Genomic DNA, 20,067 nt, shown 5'->3' on the forward strand with positions numbered 1-20,067 from the left:
GCTTCCCAAACATGGGCACTTAGAATCTGAATGTAATAAATCCCTAGGACAGCTGATGTAGGGGTGGCAAAGGAAGAACAGCTTTTTAATTGGGAAGAGGCTATCTGCAGAATCCTCTTCAGTTTGCTGTGGATACAACATAAGAAATTAGGTCCTTTAATAACAGATCCCTCATAATGACATCATCTTATCTGCAGAGACTCACAGATCCTTCTCTCTTTACTCAAAAATACAGGGTCTCCCTCTTCAGCTTCTTGGTGCTGATGAGTATTGTTGCTCTCACAGTGATTTCTCTTTGGTACTTGACATCGAAGGAATTTGTACCACCAGGACACTTGCAGCCCCTGCAGAATCTCCCTGATGCAGCAGGAGCAACCACAGGTGAGCAGGCCCAGGGAGAGGGTGAGCTGGCATCCTGGCCCTGGTTCCTGCCCAAGCAAGTGCTGCATCCTGAAGACTGCCTTCTTCTGGCTGCTGATTGAGAACTGACAACTTTGTCCTGGATTCAGAGGAAAAAGGAGTTTTATCAGGAGTTCAGCCATTGCCCTGCACCAGCCTTTCTCCATCAGCAGGGATTTCTCCTCTCCTTTGCATATGTGACCCTGGAAACTCTAGGGCACCTCATGATCCCAAGAGATACTTGGATGCAGCCCCCCACTAGGCTGCTTTCTAGTGACTTGCCATCAGCTTTTACACTATTTCGTTTGTTCCCTGCCCTGCAGATCACCCTGAAGCCTCACTTCTGCATTTCTTCACCCATTCAGATGCCTGTTCCCCGGGTCTCTGAATACACAAACTCTGTCCAGCTCTGGATAACTGCCCTCCAGAGCTGGAGAAATCTCAGTTTCAGGAAGGGAAAAGACTTCCAAGTGCAATGAAAAGCATTTTAAGTTGCCAGTCACTGGCAGTGCCTGCTGAAACAATAATGGCCTGAGGAACTCCAGGAGCACTCTCTGTTTGGTGAAGGTGATTGCCCTCAACTAAAAACAAGCATATCCATCTCTGCCCCCTGGGGAAGACACCCCAGCTGCTGTGAAGTCCTGCCCTGCCTGTGGTGAGGCTTTGGAAATGTTGGACACTAGTGGATGGCTCAGGTGGCTCCAAAGGCATTTGTGGTGCTGGCACAAAGCCTCTGTTGGGAGGAGGCATGAGGAACTGCAGGAGGATATAGGAGATGAGTAGGAAAGCTATGAAGATGCCTGGCAGATCTTCCTATGATCCCTATTTCTGGTATGGGGAGATCCTGTATTAGAAGGAAAGAGGAGGTTGGCACCATGTGTTTATGTTGTGATTTTCATCCTCCCTATTTTCTTAGGATGGGGAAAGACTGCTCTGCTTTCCAGGCCTGATCAGCAGGAGTCAGGCACTAAATGATGATCTGATACTTAACCTGTGCTATTTGTTACTCCTCTGGATCATGGCTCCAGGAGAAGCAAAGGACAGTGTTTCTACCTGAAACCTTCCCCAAACTTCAGCACAAGCAGAGGATGATCTCCAGAGGCGGGATTCAGGCACAACCCACCCAGTATTAGCATCCCTGGGCATAGGGAAATCAGTACAGCTCATATGAATTTCAAATAGGAGCAGAGCTATTTTCCCAAAAATTATTCTCAGTACCTTTTTGTGTTTGCAATAGGAGACAGAAATCATCTCCACATTAATCAATTAATAAGCAATGGTGGTGAGAGCTCATGCTGGTGGCAGCTCTCAGCTAAGTGTGGTGGGTTGCACAGATTTGTGACTAATGGGCCACATTAATTCCCAAATGGTCTCAGCCTGGATGGCTGTCTCTGGCAGAGGGGGAAGATTTAGGATGATTGCAATTCCCATCTTAGGAAGCAGCTATTTACTGTTGTTACTGCACATCAGGGAATACTTTAAAAAGCTCAGAATGTATCAGTCAGACTTTAACCTCCTTTAGCAGGGAGTGGGAAGTAGGCATTGCAGCTGTGGTACAGAGTTATCTGAGTTCACACTGGAGCCTGGCACTGGGTGACCAGGGCTGCTGGTCCTTCCCTCTTGTTTGCTCATACATACACATGCTTACGTGCATGGGGGGAAGCAGAGGGCCTTGCTGCCACCTCAGATGCTGCTGCCCCTTTGCTGTCACCCCTAAATATGGTGAAGGCAACTGCTCTTTTGTCTGACAGCAGTCGTGGCCCAGGGACCAAGCCATGGTGTCACACGTAACCCCAGCTGGAGCCTCTGAGCCCTTTCTGTGCAGCACAGCTCTGTGGAGATGCCCTCAACTGCAAGGGGAATGCCAGCAGCATGCCTGGGAGGCAGGCCACCTCTTCTCCCAAGCTAAACTCTGCTCCTACCACTGCCAGCACAGCTGGAGGTGCTCAGGCAGCACCAGTGTGTGACAGGAAGGAACAGAGAGCATTGGTGGTATTCAAAGATATTAGGGATGCCCTGGAAGAACAAGTTAGCAGCCCTTTCCTTCAGTGGTACCTCTACCTGCTGTCTGTTCAGTCTCCAAGGAATTCCAGGGATCTTTGCCACTGGCAGCCCACCAAAGCAGCTGAATGTGAATTCTGGGCTCTGCCTATCACTCTCCCAGAGAAGCACATGGGCCAGGATAGGCAGGGATAATTCTATTCTACCCATGGCCTCTCTGAGCTCAAGATACTGAAAATAAAAGTCACTATTTCTTAAATACAGAAGAGGTACAAGAGGGGTGCTCTGGCTGCAACATGAATTCTTTTCAGTCAGGCTAATAGTGCTGGGCGTGCCAGGCAGAAAGTAAAAAAATGAAAGCCATTACTCCTCCTCACCCTCAAAGCCACACACACAAAAAGCCAAACCCCAGGTCTTCAAGAGTTCTCACTAGCACTCCCTAAAAGTTGTTTCTCCACCACTCAGCTTGCTCACAACACACTGATGGCTTTAATAGAGACTGGAATGGCTTTTCATGACCAATATGGAAAAACACTGATGTCTAATGAAATCCTTATACTTCAGCAAACAAATGTTACAGCACCAAAGCTTTTCTTCTTCTTAACATCAAACACATGCTTTGTCTACAGCAGCTGAGACATCCCCTTCTTTGGTTTACTGACACCAGTGTGATGAGCACTGCCATGGTTTCTCACAGCAGGAGTATCTCAGATGACTGATGAGAGGAGCATCAAGCACAAGTAAGAAATCCTCAGCAACTAACTGCTCTGGAAGTTCGAGAGTATTTTAAATTTTTGTCTTAATACCACAATCCTTGCTGTTAATTTTCTTAAATTCACAAAACCAATAATTAGAGCAACTCTTCTTGCATACTTATGCTTCTCAGACAGTTTTCTTTTCTATGTTCTATAGGAATAAATTAAATTTCATTTATAATACAGATATTTCAAATTTTCCTTTGCAATTTGTCTTTTGTTCTTACTGATGGCATATAAATCAAAAGTATATATGTGAATATGAAGAATCTTTCTTACTAATTTTAGATAAATGCATAATTACAAGTCACAGCAAACCCCAAGAAGGAACCCCCAGGCTTCAGGACTTCTTTCCCACCACCCTGTAGACTACTTTTCAGATGTAAACCTTTACCAAATGCTTTTAGGATGTTTTGTTTTGTTTAGCAGCCCTTTGTAGTGCAATAGGAGAAGTGGCAACAGTAGACGTGCACAGGGATCAGAGAGAAGGACATCAGAGAGGCAGGTATCTGAGCACTTTTGTCCAGTCAAGAAGCCACAAACAGGCCAGAAAAATTACTCTTGGGAGAGAGTTACCAAACCAATTTTATTCTGTCCTATGGGACCAAAATTGAGAATTTAGATAGCAGATGTTTCTGGCTCACACAAGGCTACTTTGCTGAACATTCCAAAGAGATCTCCCTTCAGCAATGTTATGGTGTGTATGTGTCCCTCTCAGCTGGAACAGGCACTTTACTAGAAGCAGAAAAATTATACAGGTTTTGTCGTCACTGCACACTTTACCTACCTGACCCAATTCAAATATCAGAGACCACCAGACCACAAACAGTGCTGTAAAAACACAGACTAGTATTTCAGTTGTAAAATCATTTTTTTATTGTTACAAATATACATATGAATAAAATCCCTTCAACCTGTAATGTAAGTGGGTAGCTGTGAAATTTGCATCCCCTCCCTCAAAAGCTGAAATGTTTTTACAGATGTCAAATGATGTTTCTCATAGAATTACACATTGAAAGGAAGCTAATATGCAGACAGAACTGAGGAAGGCCTCCAGAAAACACCAATATTGATAAAATTTCAATTGCCCTCATTCCAATCAACTATATACATTAATATACGAATGTGGAAGCATACCATGGTTATATGTAATCCAAATCCTTCTCTGTTGTGCTTTCTGACGGTACACAAATGTAAGCACTGGAGCTTTATGTACAGTAAGAGAACAGGAAGAAAGAAGCTCCCTATGGGAGAATGTAAAAACCATACCCAAGCATTTAATATATATAATCTATACAAATTATTTTATTAGTGTGCTCTTTTAATATAATTACAATGTGCAATTGCATACCGCAAGAATATATTTATAGGTAAGTCACGTGCAGATCTGACACATTTACATTCAGCAGTACAACACATTACCTGCTGTACAGTGTATTAGTGTGAGACAGTGTCCAGTTAATTTGCTTTGCTTTCTAAATGCCCTAATGCAGGGCATTCTTTGTAGCTGCTTCAGAGAATTCAAGTAGAATGCATGAAAGAATAGCTGGCTTTTAGGCAAAGGCATGGAAATGAATGCCTGCACTGTATAGACCAGAAATTAAGGACCAAATCAATGCCAGGTGTACTGTACATCACGATTGGAAGATCAGGTTTTCTGCATGGAAATGTACCTGTGGTGAAAGAGCAGCTGACTAAAAGGGCTGTTGATTGCTGAACCCCGATTGTTATAAAAAGCTCTTGAGCTACAAAGCACTTGTACTGGTTGCTAAACAAAAATAAAATCTTTATCTGCTTCTTCGCCAGAGTCACTGGACTTGCTTCCCTGATGGCCGTCTTTACTTAAGGACCTCTGCTTCAGTTCCTGGAACTCATGAGACTGCTGCCCAGGGCTTCTTTTTGCAGCTGCATAAAACAGAAATAGGACTTAATCGTGACGGCAGAAGAGAAAGGAAGAAGGAAAAATAACAATAAAAAATCATTAATGCACTTTGGAGTTCCTCCTGATTCCATTGAATTAATTTGCACTAGTAAGAGTAGCATAGGTCCATTAATTCTTCAAGCCAGAAAAAGGTGAGAAGAGAGAGTTTGAACAAGCTTTATTTATTTGAACAATCATCATTGGTTGGCAAGCAGGCAAACTTGAAACATGACACTTTGTGTTTCACTGTGACATGGATAAACATTACAGTTAGAAATGGCCTGGAGATTTTCTTCTCACACCACTTCCAGACCAGAATAGCATCTTTTTTCCAGCTGGGATGGATCTCAGAACACTCCTGACTGCTCAGGCAGATGTGCCTGCTGGGTACCCCTCAGAGCAGTCATGCACATCTCAGGCAGGCCTGTCTCCATAGGAAGGGCACATCTCCTTTTTGACTCAGCAGCTTTGGTCAGAACAGACATTCACCTCAGCATCCAAGTTACCCAAACTGCTTTTCGCTGCCCTACTGCACTGCCAGGTCCCAGTGTTCTCCCTGTCCCTGATACAAAGCACAGATCATCTCTTCAGATCATCTCTCATCTCTTCCAGATGAGACCATGGGCTCTGCCCCTTGCTGTGCTTGGCAATGGGGAAAGCAGAAGGCCATATCCACTTCCCATGATCTAAAAGCAAACAGTACCCATTTGGTTCACCTAGCACTCAGAAATCCCCATAAAGCCAGGGCTTTATCCAAACCTACAGGCTTCAAAATAAATTGGAAAAGAAGGTTGTAAAACCTTGTTGAGATTCCTGAACTAATCAGTGGCCTACAACTGCTATAATGGTTATATATGGTTACACACATCAACCAGGGTGACCTTACCAAGGACTGATAGCATTACAAATCTCATACTTGCACTTAAAGTGAAACTTCAAACACACAGTGGCCCTTAAATGCGGCCTTGCTGCAAGTCACCCCACTTCACTCCCACAAAATTAAATGTTGCCTTTACAAGACCTCTGCTCCACCATTTCTGCTAGAGATGGTCGGCTTTGGTTCACACTGATCCTTGTTCCTGACTAGTTTGGTGAATCCCTCTCTTGACAAGGCACCAGGAGCTGCTGTGGCCATGCAGCACCACCTCTCCTTCCCCATGTAGCACCCACCTGTAGCCCCACCACTGCAAGGGACAGCCTATCCTGTCACCAGCATGCAGCTCCGGCCACAGCAGCAGCTTGCCACTGACCATCTCCAAGTGTAGCAGGCTGTGTTGTGGACTGCCAGGAATGTGGGAAGTGCAGAGAGGGATCCCAAGGCAGCCAAATACTTCTCCTGAATCCAAAATACCTGTTTTCTCATTTGTGCTAGCCAAAATATATGAGGAAATAAGGGCCAGCAGCTACACACTAACTGCATTCTTACCCTTGCATTGCAAGTTGGGAAACAAGAAGAGATTTTGAGAGAGGTTTTTTAAGACATTTCATAGAATTTGAGGAGGTTATCCTGTAAAAAGTATTCAGGCATTTCTACTTTCCAAAACACCACTGCTTTTCAAAGGAATAGATGCCTGGAAATTTTTTGAATCACTCTTTACACCATTATTAACTCTAATAATTATCTGGCCTTTGTTTGGCATTCATTGACTCTTCAAACAAAAACCCAAAACACATCCTGCAGCAGTCATTTTAGTTTAAAGCCTGATAAATACATGCAAGTAGTTTGCCTCATAATTGACTGAAAGATGTATAAGGCATTTAAGTCCACATAGTGCAAGCAGGCTTCTCCCAGAAGAGCTTACCCTTGCCTCGATGAAACCATACTCAGGTGACCTGCAGTGATATATGGCAGGATCTCAGCTTGCAAAACTTACTTTGTCAGAGAGGTATCTCAGAATGAGCTAAAATATAATAATTTGACTGTGATAGGGAGGGGAGATTCCCAGTTTGGATTGACTAAGTTAATTCTACAATACAAAAAGGATAAATTTTGGGCTGAGGAAGGGTTATGTGATGTTTTACAAACAGAAAAACTGTGGGTAAATGAAATTGTGTAAGATGTTCAAACACACTATTAAAATACTTTAGAAAAAAAAGTAATTTTGAACAACTGTTTAAACCAACCAGTTAAAAGGTGAAGAGAAACATGGAAACATGTACCATTTGAGAACAGGAGCTTTTATTCTTTTAAAAGCACATAAAGGAAATGAATGTTTTTATAGCCTACTGAATGAGGTCACTGTGAGTAAAAGCTGCTCCTTTGACTAACAGTGCTGGGTCTGGGTTCTTTAGGTGGTGTTTTTGTTTGCTTTTGCAACTGAAAAATCAAAGTAACAATAAATAATCTGATTTACCCCGTTCTCAAATGGATTTGTGAGTGAAGCACTGAAACTGGCACTAACAATATTCAAGCTGAAATGTATTTTGAAACACTAAAGTTAGAAATGACAGCTGTGCAAGCACAGCAAGCAGCAACCAGCCTACCTGCAAACAGCCTTTGTGTCACTGGAGTTGACACAAAGGAAAAATGCACACACGTTTTATCTGAGATTTTTTTCATGCCATGTAAATCCCATGGGGACAGAAATATGATTAGAACCCCATGAGATTTTTACCTTTCTCATAATAACAAATGACAAACCCACACCCTTTTGTGGCTTCTTTGCTATTACCATTTCTTAACAATTGTTAGTGCCAGTTATCAAGCACCACCATGACGAAAAATGAAAACTTCTAACCAGAAGTTGGCTGTGCCATCCTCTGCCCAAGCACATTAGCTTCCTCTTCTGCACTGGTAGAATACTGCCCCGGAGTGGTTTGCACGCTGCCAGATGGCTTGGCACAGTCAAGAGCTGCATCTCTGCTTTGACAATCTCCTGTTTGCTCTAGCAAGGAAAAGGATTAATTTATACTCCTAAGCTGTTCTATAGGCCCATGTACAGAAGGTAATATGAAAAATTTCACTTATCCAACCCACTTAATCGATTATTCAGAGAGCAGTAATCAGTATGCCAGTTGCTTGTTTAAATGTAGTCCAGATATCTTGGGGTGTTGGTAACTGCAGCCTGATCTCACAGCCGCACAGTGCAAAAAGGTGCATTTTCAGATTGTCCCATGAAATATAGTTAAAATCATCAACATAAAGAAATTTTACAATCAAATATCATCTAATTTGTACCTTTATTTCACAGGAGATTTTGTTACTAACTCAGACAGATTTGCAGTGATTTACCAGTTGCAGAAATAAATAGAACTTGCTAGCCTGAAGAGAGGCAGAAAGCAAGGACAGAGGAATGGCTGAGTGAGGAAGTAGGCCAGTAATGGATAAAAAAGAAAACATGAAAAAGAATAAAAATAAAATAAAATAAACAGAATTTACTCTTTCCCAAACAACTTCATGCAAAGCCCAGCAGCTCTTTCAGGACCTGGCAAGTCTAAACTATTATCAATAAAATACATACAGTGCCATGTAGAGCCAAATAGAAAATTCTGTGTTTGGCTAATTTCACTGGAGAGGTTTAAGGGAGCAAGGAGTAAGAAAGTACAGAGCCTGAATCTTGTTGCTTTTGGCAATATGGATCATCTGAATGATGACAGTGGGCTCTGTAGGCAGCACAACTTCAGTTTCACAACCCAGCATTACATAGCTGCCTCAACTTGTTTTTCACCATTCTATGCTGTGAAAATCTGCTGTCAGAGTGTGAAAGGGCACCCCTTTGTTTCTCAGCTTAAGTGATGGGAATCACCTTAGATGTCTTTCTTGAGGAGAGACTCAGAGAGGAAGACATGTCACCCCCAGATTTCAAACATCATCACTTGTACCACTGCTGACACCATGGTGAACAACATTCCTGCAACTGCTTCTCCACATATGCTGTCAGATGAAGCTTTAGCTCTTCTAAGAGTCAACTCAGGGCATGAAAATGCATCAGTAAAAGTAGAAATCCAGTGCACACATGAAAATCAGCAAAGAGAAGAGAGCAGCCTACTGTTGTGCATAAAAGATAGAAGGTACCAAGCCTTGTCCTGACACACAGAGACTCTGCCTGAGGACAGGGAGGCAAACTCAGTCACAGGCAGAGACACCACAGAAAGGAAAACAAAGAGAGCAGTGGGCTGGCTGCAAGGAACAAAGTCATGGCTGCTCCCCTGGAAATGTGCTGAGCTGCATTTCACATTACTGTGTGACCAATATCAACCAGCATCTTAGTTCAGACCAAACCAACCATAAATGTACACAACACATTAATCCCTTAATTGTTCAGTTACATTATTAATACCCAGGGATTCATTGTTCATTTGATTTGATCAAAGGAAGATGGGTGAACGAAATGCTGAATAGCTGACCAGATACATTTTCCTTGCTTTTTGCACCTTCAAATGCATAACCCTCCTACCTTCCAAGTGAAAGCAAATCAGGAGACAATGACACATCAAATTTCACAAGAAGACACCAGGTTACACAAATTCTCCTACCTTCTTGAGAAAATGATCTGACTGAAGGGCTGCTCTGACCATCCTTTTCTTTATCAGAAGGAACTTTTTTCAGCACCGGTGGAAGCAGAGCAACTTTTGGGGAACTGGGGCCAGAGGGAGACTCTGGAGCATCCTCTGTGGAGCATCACAAACAAAAGGGTGAGAAGGAGAAATTATATCTACACTGAAGCTCACAGAAACAGAGCTGGGCCAAATGATGATGGGCCAAACCTCAACACAATACACAAACAGCCAGAACCGTGCCAGAAAAAGAAGGATTTTGTAATTTACATTACAACAAGAGAACAAATTGTATGGACCTCAGTTCAAGTGAAAGACTTTTAGCAGTCAAAGAGAAGATCTCAATTTCAGCATTTTTCATATGTGCTGCTATTGTAGTGCAAATAGAAATCTGATGTGACCAAGTGATTTCCTGCAAGACATAAGTAGCAATTTGCAAAAAGCGAAAAAATAAATGTGGATGGATTTTTGGAAATATTTGTTCTGGTTATATTTTTGTTGTCCTGAAACATAATGAACTGATCAATTGAGATGTCCTGTTTCACAATTATAAGGTCTAAAAGTGAACCAGAGAAACAAATTACATAAAAATCATTACAGAATTCTGTGCTTCCATGAATAACTTCCCAGAGCATAACACAAGGACATTCATAAAGACTTTCTAAAAATAAAAAACACTTCCATCTTCTGGACTGTGAGAAAACCTGAGACAAACTCAAATCCATAGTTAAAAACCATCTGGATATCTTGTTTCTCTAAAATGCTGGAGATGCATTATGTAAGGCAAGTTGACTACCACCTTTACAGTCCTTACAGGAAGACCTTTTCAGTCCTACACTAGACTAGACTCATTTGGATAGTAGGGAAGTACAGCCACAGTGGATTGCTTAAACTGCTTTTAAGTTTGCTTTTCAAGAAGTAAACAGTGACATGTGTACATAGCAGAGGAATTAGGAAGATACATTAGCACTGACAGAAGAAGAAAAGGAACTCAGAGTATCATCTGCATTGGGTATTTGTAAAAAAAAATAATTCAGTTGCATACTAGAAGTTAATCTAAATTTATCTCTGCTAAAGAGATACCACAAAGAGTCAAACTTTCAGCACAGGAAAGTGATGAGCTTCCCAAATGCAATTTGGTATGAACAGATACAACAATTTTTGGACCTTCTCCATGCATTTGATAACCCTGTGAGGCCACTTGCTTGGGAAAGCTCAATATCAACAAAAGGAGGAGCACAGTGATTGGCAAATACAGCTAGATATAGACTTTCAGTCTTTGACAATTTGTGGACATCCAAGCTGTGTGCCTTTGCACCCAGATTACTTGGCAAAAGTTTGCTACTGTTTGCGTGGCCATACTGCTGGAAACAACAGTGAGGACAAGACCACAGACAGGATGACTGCTTGGTTTTTTCATCATTTTGCCTGTGCATCCTTAGGTAGTGGGTTACTACAAGTACTAAGAGAGAAGTTAGACTGCAACAAAGCTGTGTTGCTTTTACTGTTGACCAAAGAGGTGGCTTATTACAGGTAAGTATTAATTACTCCCTTGAGTTAAATCCACACTATGCTCACTCTGCAGGAAATAGGAGCTGGCAGAAACAGACAGCTCAGGTCTTTTTGACTGCCTGTTTTACAGATTAAGCACCACTAAATAATCCATGCATTCCTGTTGTATTTATCTTCATGAGAATCTTACCTGACATCCCTCACTTTGATGAACATTTCTAAAATGGTCAATAAAATAAATGTAAATCCATGTATAATCTGAAGGTGATTTTGTATGGGAAGATTCTGCTCACTGGAGTGCAGAGACTAAGGAATGCTCAGGTTTCACATCAAGGGCAGGGAGGAAGCTGTAACATCCCTTTGACTCCTCATCCTTACATCATTCTAAGGTCAATAGTGATTATGGGAAAAGTCAAGAGGGCTGCAAGCTCTTACAGATAGCCACACTCATATTTTTCACTCCCTAGCAGTTAATGAGCTATATTTGCTGAAGATACTTGGGAAGTCTGGAAAGAGGAGGTTGTGACACTGGCCTATTGAACAGCAGACAGACAAATGCATGGAAGATGTGCTGAAACATTTCCCACTACTGGAAATCTTAAGATAATATCTGGGCAGGAGGCAATCTTGTAGGGTTATAAAAGCACAGTAACAATTATTTTTCAGTCAAAAGCAATAAGGAAATAAAGGATAAACAAGGAAGAAGTAAGAGACGGTTTGTCCAAGTTATTAAGAATAACAGGCACTTGCTTGAGGGGCTAAGTGCAGCCTGCCACAAAACCCCAAGGACTTTAGTATATAGAACCAGGTGTTTAGAGAAAACACATTTATTTTTCTCAATGCTACTACAATAGGCTTTGATGCTGAAGTAGCTTTCCATGCTCACTTCTTCTGTGAAAGCAGGCTAACTCAAAACAGCTCTGCCACTGCCACTACTGTGTTGAGGATCACAGACTAAACCATTGTAGTAAGTTTATTTGAATTAGGGAAAAAGGAGATGGAAAAGAAAGCTGTGAATCAAGAGCAAGGCAATGAAGAACCTGTCCCTCTCCATTTAACTTCTGTTCAGGATGTGGCAATGGGTGTTTCCTCCACAGCTCACACAAACAACACCTGGAGCTGGGGATAACAACTGCCCAGGAGAGCTGCTCACCAGTACGAGAGGCAGAGCGTGGTTTCTGTGGCACTGTGGGTCGTCCTGCCAGGCTGGGCTTTGTTGACTGCAGTGGGGGCTTTGGACTAGTTGGTGTATTGGAAGAACTTCTTGCCTTTGCACCAGCTTCTGCCTTTGGTTCAGCTTTGGAGTTTTTTTCTGATGATGCTGAGATGGAGTCACCTTTATTTGATGCAAACCGACTCTCTGGAAGGGTCTGCTGTTGTTTAGGCACTGAAATAAACAGACACATGAAAGAAAGTCTGCTGCAGCACAGAAGGCTCCATGTACAGGTACAGTGGTGTGAAAAAAACCACCACAAGCTAACACATGCACTGCTATGTGTAAGAGGATCCCTAATGTCTTATTCAAAATCACTGCAAGCAAAGCATCTAAACCTGCTAATTTTGACATGTGCTAAGACTTGTGATTCAATTGCCCACGACAGCAATTGCATGTCCCCCTTTTTAATATACAGGGATGATGGCTAGCTGGACCTTATTCCTCCTTCACATTTCTAGGAGCAGATGGCACAGCCTACCTGCTGAGAAAACAGTGATGGATCAGTGGAAAAAGCAGCTCTTGTCTGTTTTGTGTCTCTACAGACAAAAGGTTGGATTTCCAAGATCAAGAGAGAAATCCTGGCCCAGAAAATAAATCCCAGGTATGTGACCAGAAGGCTACATCTTTTTATTTGTTGTTTTTAGCAAGCTCTAAAAGAGATTTTGAAACTCAGCCCAGATCAAAGTATTCTTTATATAGTATTTTGATTTGTCTAATAACACTGTACATGGCTTACAGCTTCCACACATTACTAAGTTTACCAACATGTTGTTTATCCAAACAAAGACCAAGGTATTTAGAGATCAAGTTACAGTGACTTACAATCAGTAAGTCAGTCCCATCTAGCTGTGCAAGCTGGTAGAAAGCCTGCTGGACTCCAGGTTGCTAACAAGCAAAAAAGCTGCTCTACTTTCCCACTCTGCAGCTTTCAGGAGGTTGAAGGCTTATATGTAGCAGTTTCAATGACAATCTTGGAACTTGTATGTTAGCCTGGGACTTTCAACAGTCTTCACATCTTTGTTCTCAGAAGAGAATCACAAGCAAACCGAAATGCAGACTGGTAGCCTTGGTACTTGGCAAATGCAAGTGTGTGCTCAGAGGTGCTGACTTGACCTAGGTACTTGCTATTGCCATGCAGAAAGGGAACACTGACCCTGCAAGTGCTGAGCACAGACATTGCAATGGCAGTGAGGGAGGGGGAGTGTTTACACCATTTGGTGCAAGCCAATCTCCAGTATGTTTTTCCAGCCTATGTAGCTGTTTTCCAGCCCAGCTGGAGTTAAACTCTGGCAAAGCAGAGAGCTGTGTGGTGCATATAGATGAGTGTGAGTGCGTGACAGGGACAGTTTGTGCACACGTGAAATCCTTCCTTGCTGCAAGTGAAACAGTGGGACACCGCCTGCACCTCTGCGTGTGTGCTTACAAAAAAACAGGCATCATCCAGACACAAAGCAAGGAATAAAACCCCCCAAACTTATTATCCTTCTGCACCACTAGCTATAGTTCTCCTGTAACAATATTGAGCAATTTTCCATTAACTTTCTTTCTTGTCTACCTGACCTCAGGCCTCTTAACATTATTAGAACACAGTAATTTAAAATAAATTAGCCCAAGCCAAAGACTAACTGTAGCTGTAACAATGAAGAGAAGCCTTGGGGAGCTCTTAAGCAGGAGTGGTAAGGAAACAACTGACAGCTGGAGGCCAAAGAGAAGGGGCAAGCACAGCACAGTGCTGGCGAAAAGTGTTGTATACAGAGACAAAGACCAGAGAAAAGTTGAGGTCAGACACCCTCAGCTACTCCAGTGCCCAAAGTGCAGACTATCCTTGCTCCTCTGACTTCAGTATCTGTCATCAGGGGATACATGCACTCCACAAGGTCCTCCTTAAAAGACAAGCAGGCTTTGAAAGCACTGATTTATAGATTATGGCATGTGTTGAATAAATTTTTTCAAAAAAGCTTTAGAAAGACATAAAACTTCAGAATTGATATTTGAAATTCTCAATCAAGATGGCTGCATTTAGATTTTTATTTCAGCCTGTTTTTCCAGCCTTGCTTCTGTGTTTTAGCAATCCAGTGTGCCAGGCTGGCAGGATACCACCGCTGCTGAGAACTCACACCTGGATTTCCTTGTTCAGACCACTCCTTTCATGTAGTAAGCACAAACCACCAGAGCTGAATCCCTTTGGAAGCCATCACTGACTAGTCCCCAAAATATACATGGAAACCGGTCTGTCAGCTTGTCCTCAGGTGGCTGCAGTGTGGCACTGCCATGTCAGGGCGAGGGACTGCAGCTTGACAAGGGCATGGAAAGATGAGGTGCAGAGGGAATTGGTGCTGTAAGCACTGCAAGGCTGAACACCACTTTGTACAATGTACAATGTGAGCATTTTGTACAATGGAGAGTTGCTTTGTGCACATTAGCACTGTCCAGGTGCCTCCACAGCTTTGCAGGCACCCCTGGCTTCAATCAAACTGGGTAAATCTGGGAAGGGCCAGCTGCCATAGACTGTGAGTCAGGACTGCAGACAGACCAACAGCACTACAGTCAGCTAAAATCAGCACTACCCAAGTTAGCATGAGCAGACTTAAACCCTGAAAACTGGTCATATTTCCATCCTCAGATACACTGAGCACTTCCACTTCTTTGTGCACAGACATTTCTCCTGGCTCTTGGGTATGGCTTCACCTTTGCTGATCCCATCAAAAGCCAGCCTTCTTCCAAAGGCCAGGCAAAATGCCCAGGCACCTGCACTAAACCATCCATAGAACAAAAAGTGAGCTTGTTTCTAACAATCTTCACACAGCATAAGCTCCTACTTTGATTAACCAATTGCAGACATTCAATCTGAAGAGGGAATTGAGATTTTGGACATCAGGCATTTTGCATTTTCTATATTTATATCGCGTTTTTTATTTACACCAGGAAATTTATACTGTACCTGTGCCACCTCCATCCAGTCGTTCTGAGCTCATTGTTGTGTCAAAAGACTCTCTGGGAGTTGTGTCATTCCCAAGTTTCTGAAAGAGTGAGAAAAGCTCTCAGATTAGTAAATATATCTGCAATACAACTCAGGGGTCCTGTTACGAAAAACCCTCCAATTTGGAAGCCATGAGGCAGAGAAATCAGTGATAGCAAGAAATGGTGCATTCTTTCTCTCTGTTTCAGATCTTGGAGAGCTAACTGGGAAGGAAACTACCCTGATTTGTACCTAACACTGCTACATGTCTACCAGAGCTGCAATGACACACTGCCTCCTATGTGACAGGTCTCCTAATGCACAGGAGTTTAAACTGTAGGTGGTAGCTGGAAACAGTCTTTTCTCCAAAGACAGCTCTGTGTCTAAAAACTTCTTGTTTGAAATAAAAGCCTTTTTCTGAAGATTTTGAATATGACCATTGAATTATCTTATGCTCTTCCACACAGAAGAATAACTTCTTATTTTAGATAAAACTGCAACTACAGATGTAGCAGTACTCATGTATTTACAGGATTCCTCTGAAAACCAACAGACCTTACTGAAAAGTGTTTAAAACCACCTACCACAAGCACCTTTGGGTGCTCAGGACCTCAAAAGTGAGAGAACTTCTGGTTTATGTGCGGATATTTTGGCTCTCTTCTATTGTCAAAAATAGGTTTCCTAACAACTTGGTCTGAAACCCCCTCCCCCCAGAACTATAGAGACTTTTGTCATGTCATAATTGAGGTTGAAACCTGTGTATTCATCAGGAGAAGCTTAGATATGCAGCACTTGTAAAAGAGCCAGCCTCCTTTTACTGCCTTACCTGCTACCAAAGCTTAGGCAGAAGGACAAATAAGAGGATTCAAAAAAAGCACATAGAAGTAGGTGCAGGATACACTAAGAGAGAAAGCCTTATGAAGACAAAGGGATAAAAGTGAGGTTTCTATTAAACTATAAAGTAGGGATAGACTTCTGTAGGCAGCCAGCTTCAATCTTGATCTTTATTTGCTATTTCAAGACAGTGTGGCAAATGACTTAAAGCAAATAATTTGTTTTGATGACCACTGCATTTGGTTGTATACCCATGCATAAGTCATGCTGATGTGTTCATGCCACTGCTACTGCTCCAACACCAACCCTGACTGTCCCTCCCAGAGCATTCAGAAATCTCCACCATGTGCCACAGTGTACAAACATGACCACTGCCCTTTGGGGGTTATGATCTGAAAGTCTGCTAAGCATAGCATGTAGTTAAAAATGGGACATCAGGAAACGTAGGTAGGAAGAAAATGGTTACAAGTAGCAGCAGTATAAACCTACTTCAGAAAACCTGATGTTTTTAAAGTGAGAATAGTATTTCAAATACAAGCAGAAAGAAATTCTCTCTAAATATTCATGCTGGCTGTGTGCCTTTCCCAGGCATTTCAAGAGAAGATGATTTTGGAGAATGATGCAGAAGACAGTGTAGTTGGCCTTGCAGATTCACTGATACCTCCACTTTGCTCATGTAATTTCACAGCTCCTAAAACAAAGCCTCTCTTCAGTACAACAAAGAGAATGGAGATGCTGAGTTTTTGCCATTCCTGCATAAGACCTGGCAGGGTGATGCTATCTCTCAACCTCTCTCTAAGAACAGTAGAACAGTGAAAATGGCACTCTGCATTAAGGAGGGTGCTATTAGAACCATCACTAAGCTTCCTGTACTGTAAAACTACCCTGATAAAATGAAGTCTTCTGGGCAGATGAACTCTGGAATTGCTGTGACTTGCAGGGCCAGGGTTTCCATATGGACAAAACAAAGTCACCTCCAAAGATAACAGAAACATTAGGGCTTTGTGCCATTGGGCAGAAACTCAGTTTTTATTCCCATTTCTTGACTAATATTGGTATTTTGGCTAAATTCTCACCTGTTCACCCCTAAAGTTACACATTTTTCTACAAGACCGTCTTGGCTATATATCTTTAAAGGGATTACCACTCTCCTTTTGCTGGATTTTTCTTCTGTACCTTGGAAAAAACACCTTTTTTTACAACAAGCTTTTCATAGAATGTAAATTCTCATGAATTTCACTGAGGAATTAATTTTCTTATGTAAATACTGAAGAAATATGCATAACACTTAGCTACAGTAAATGACTTAGGAGAGCTGCATGACTGTATGAAACTAATTTCACTGTAGTTCCTTCCTCCTTCACTAATTATGAGACTACTGGGGAAATATGACCATATACCAAGACAAGTAGAAAAGCCAGTGCTGGCAACTATTAGTGTAGTACTTAAAAATGCAATTAGGATTTGAGCATGTTTGGCTACCTACTGTACACTCATTACAAACAGCTTATGGTCCCCAGACATCATAAACACTGGCTGCAAAATCCTGAGAAGTCAGATCAATGCAGGTGAATTCATCATGTAGATAAATAATGCCCAGGCTATATTTTTAATAGAATTTGTGCAAGGCTGGGAAACACTGCAGAGTTGGGTGCCACTGAGAGGGAATAAATGGGCTATGAATGATGGTTTCCTTGCTCCAGGTATTTAAAAATCCTGTGTGTAACACTAGATGGAGCTAAAAGATCTATTTATGTGCACCCTGAGGCAACACTGATCTGCAAATACTTGATTCTACCATTAGTGCCAATTCCCACGTTGTATTCTAAGCAAAAGAAAACAAAAATGCATTTACCATCTTTCCATCTACTCTGCACCTGCTCATGACTTCTATCTGTAACAAGACTGTGGTAGGAAATGAATGAAATAGTAAATTCCTTCTGGCTTTGTTTTCATGTAAAATAGCTCGGAATATAAGCAGCCATCTGTACCTTACAGGAAAATACAATTTTCTATCACACTGAAATTCTGATAAAATTGAAGAAGTTACAGAATTTCATATCATAACCATGCTAAACAATGTAGCAGTGGGATGATGTCCTCTGCAGATCAAGTGTCAGGATACTGTATGATTTCATGGCTATCATGAATAAAACTGCAAACCTAAATTATCTGATGTTGTGATGGATGAAGTATGTGAAAAATACTTTTGAACAGCACTTCAATTTTGTTTCCTCTGAGCAACATTAAGGATAGATAACTCAGTACTCTGCTGCGTACAGATTCCTATTTCAGTTCAGTTTTATTGTCACTCTTTTATATATGTATATGTATAAAGAGAGTTTTACATTCCATAAATATAAATTTTATAAAAAATACAATCAATAATATTATTTTCTTGTAATTTAAACCTGAAATAAGAGGACTAACCTTTCCAGCCAGTAAATAAGTTAAGTGTGATTAAAAAAACCTATTCCAAAACCTTGGAATAGGCAACAATGACTTTTCCTTCTGATGAAAATAAAGTTTCCAATTAATACTAGGAAAGCTCACCAACTGAAGAGGACTTTTACTTTTCCTATTTATAAAAAAATTATATATGCTAATATTATACTTCAGTCATGTCCTTCTAGGTTTGACTCACTGCACCTAACAATCCGAAGAGCATGAAGCATACACAATTATGCACTTGCAAAAATTCATATAATCTGGAATAGCTTGGTATTTTATAAATTACATAATACTCTTACTGAAAATCATATGGCATTTTATTTGAAAACTTGGTGCTTTAGAAGTCAATGAGACTATTCATGGGCATTACTTAATACCAATGAGAAAGGAGGGAACTGGTCATTCTTTAGAAAAATGGTTTTTGCACTGAGGATCCTTTTAATGATCCATGGGCAACTGCATTCATTTTAACCTGCTAAAGACAAGACTCTGGTGTCTGCAGGAACAGCTCACACATCATGGCAAGCAGGCACTGTGAGACTATGAAGAAAGGTAAAAATGGACATTGGGTGCCTTGCTTGGCCACTGCAAGACAACTCTGTACATGTTAAAAGAAGGAAAATACAACAAAGCACGAGATGAGCTTTGTTGTAAGGTAACACCTTTTAAATTACAGGGGACAGTGATGGCAAATGGAGAACATCTGAATGCCCTGCACATGGAAGAGGAGGAGAGGAGTGAAAAAAGGCTGATTCTTTGGTACTTGTGAGATATGCCAATTGCAGCTGGCAGGAAGCAGAGGGTAATAATGGGAAAGACCAATGGCAAAAGGGCATCAGGCAAAATAGGCCAGCACAGAATGCTGTAGAGAAACACTAGGATATTCCACTCTGTACATTTGAAGAGTGAAGCAGAGTTCTTGCCCAGGATCAGCACTTCAGAGAAGAGAAAATTACTGAGAGCAAAGTGAATCTGGACAGACAATCGGAAATAATTTTTAACAGATTATTTTCTTTCATTGTTAGAATCTGAAATATATAAATCAAAGGCATAAAAATAATTAGGTGTGTACAAAAAGACATAAAAATCAAAAAGTGCAACAAGAAAAGTATATGCCAAATATTGTAAGCAGTGACTGGTAGCCAGATTTACCTCTCTGCATGGAATATATAATTTAATATACATCAGACCTCTCCATCTGTCTAGATCATTTTCTGAAAGAGTGCAGCCAGCCACCACTGTAGTTAACTCTACCACATACCTGAGGTACTGGTGTGCAAGGGGCACACAGTGAGAGGCCTGTCCTAGTTTTACCTTTTCTGAAGCCATTCCAGTATGCACTGTAAACAAACCACACGTCATACAGAGTAGAGACACTGAGCTGGACTTACTAGCTGCCCCCAAGTTATTCTGTGATATGTGCAAACTATTACATGTCTTTTTCTGTGTTTGTGATGGTCTGACACCAAGTGCAAGGGCAGGTGTAACTCCTGCTCCACATGTGCAGACGGTGCCTTGGCCA

General features: G+C 41.5%; 1 protein-coding gene across 3 annotated transcripts in view; it reads right to left on the minus strand.

Annotated features, from left to right (window-relative positions):
* Window positions 1-4,007: 4,007 nt before the first annotated feature.
* CARMIL1 (capping protein regulator and myosin 1 linker 1) overlaps window positions 4,008-20,067 on the minus strand; it is a 186,513-nt gene continuing 170,453 nt past the window's right edge. For 2 of the 3 annotated variants that reach the window (XM_079301417.1, XM_079301419.1), the window contains 5 exons: window positions 15,243-15,321; window positions 12,239-12,472; window positions 9,553-9,687; window positions 7,815-7,961; window positions 4,008-5,060 (listed from right to left, as the gene is read on the minus strand). In XM_079301417.1, the coding sequence (XP_079157543.1) occupies window positions 4,924-5,060; window positions 7,815-7,961; window positions 9,553-9,687; window positions 12,239-12,472; window positions 15,243-15,321 (732 nt within the window). In that variant the 3' untranslated portion in view covers window positions 4,008-4,923. The remainder of the gene's footprint in view (window positions 5,061-7,814; window positions 7,962-9,552; window positions 9,688-12,238; window positions 12,473-15,242; window positions 15,322-20,067) is intronic. The other variant, XM_079301418.1, reaches the window with a different exon arrangement.

This window comes from Erithacus rubecula (assembly GCF_903797595.1).
Source record: "Erithacus rubecula genome assembly, chromosome: 3".
In the NCBI taxonomy this organism is placed as follows: domain Eukaryota; kingdom Metazoa; phylum Chordata; class Aves; order Passeriformes; family Muscicapidae; genus Erithacus; species Erithacus rubecula.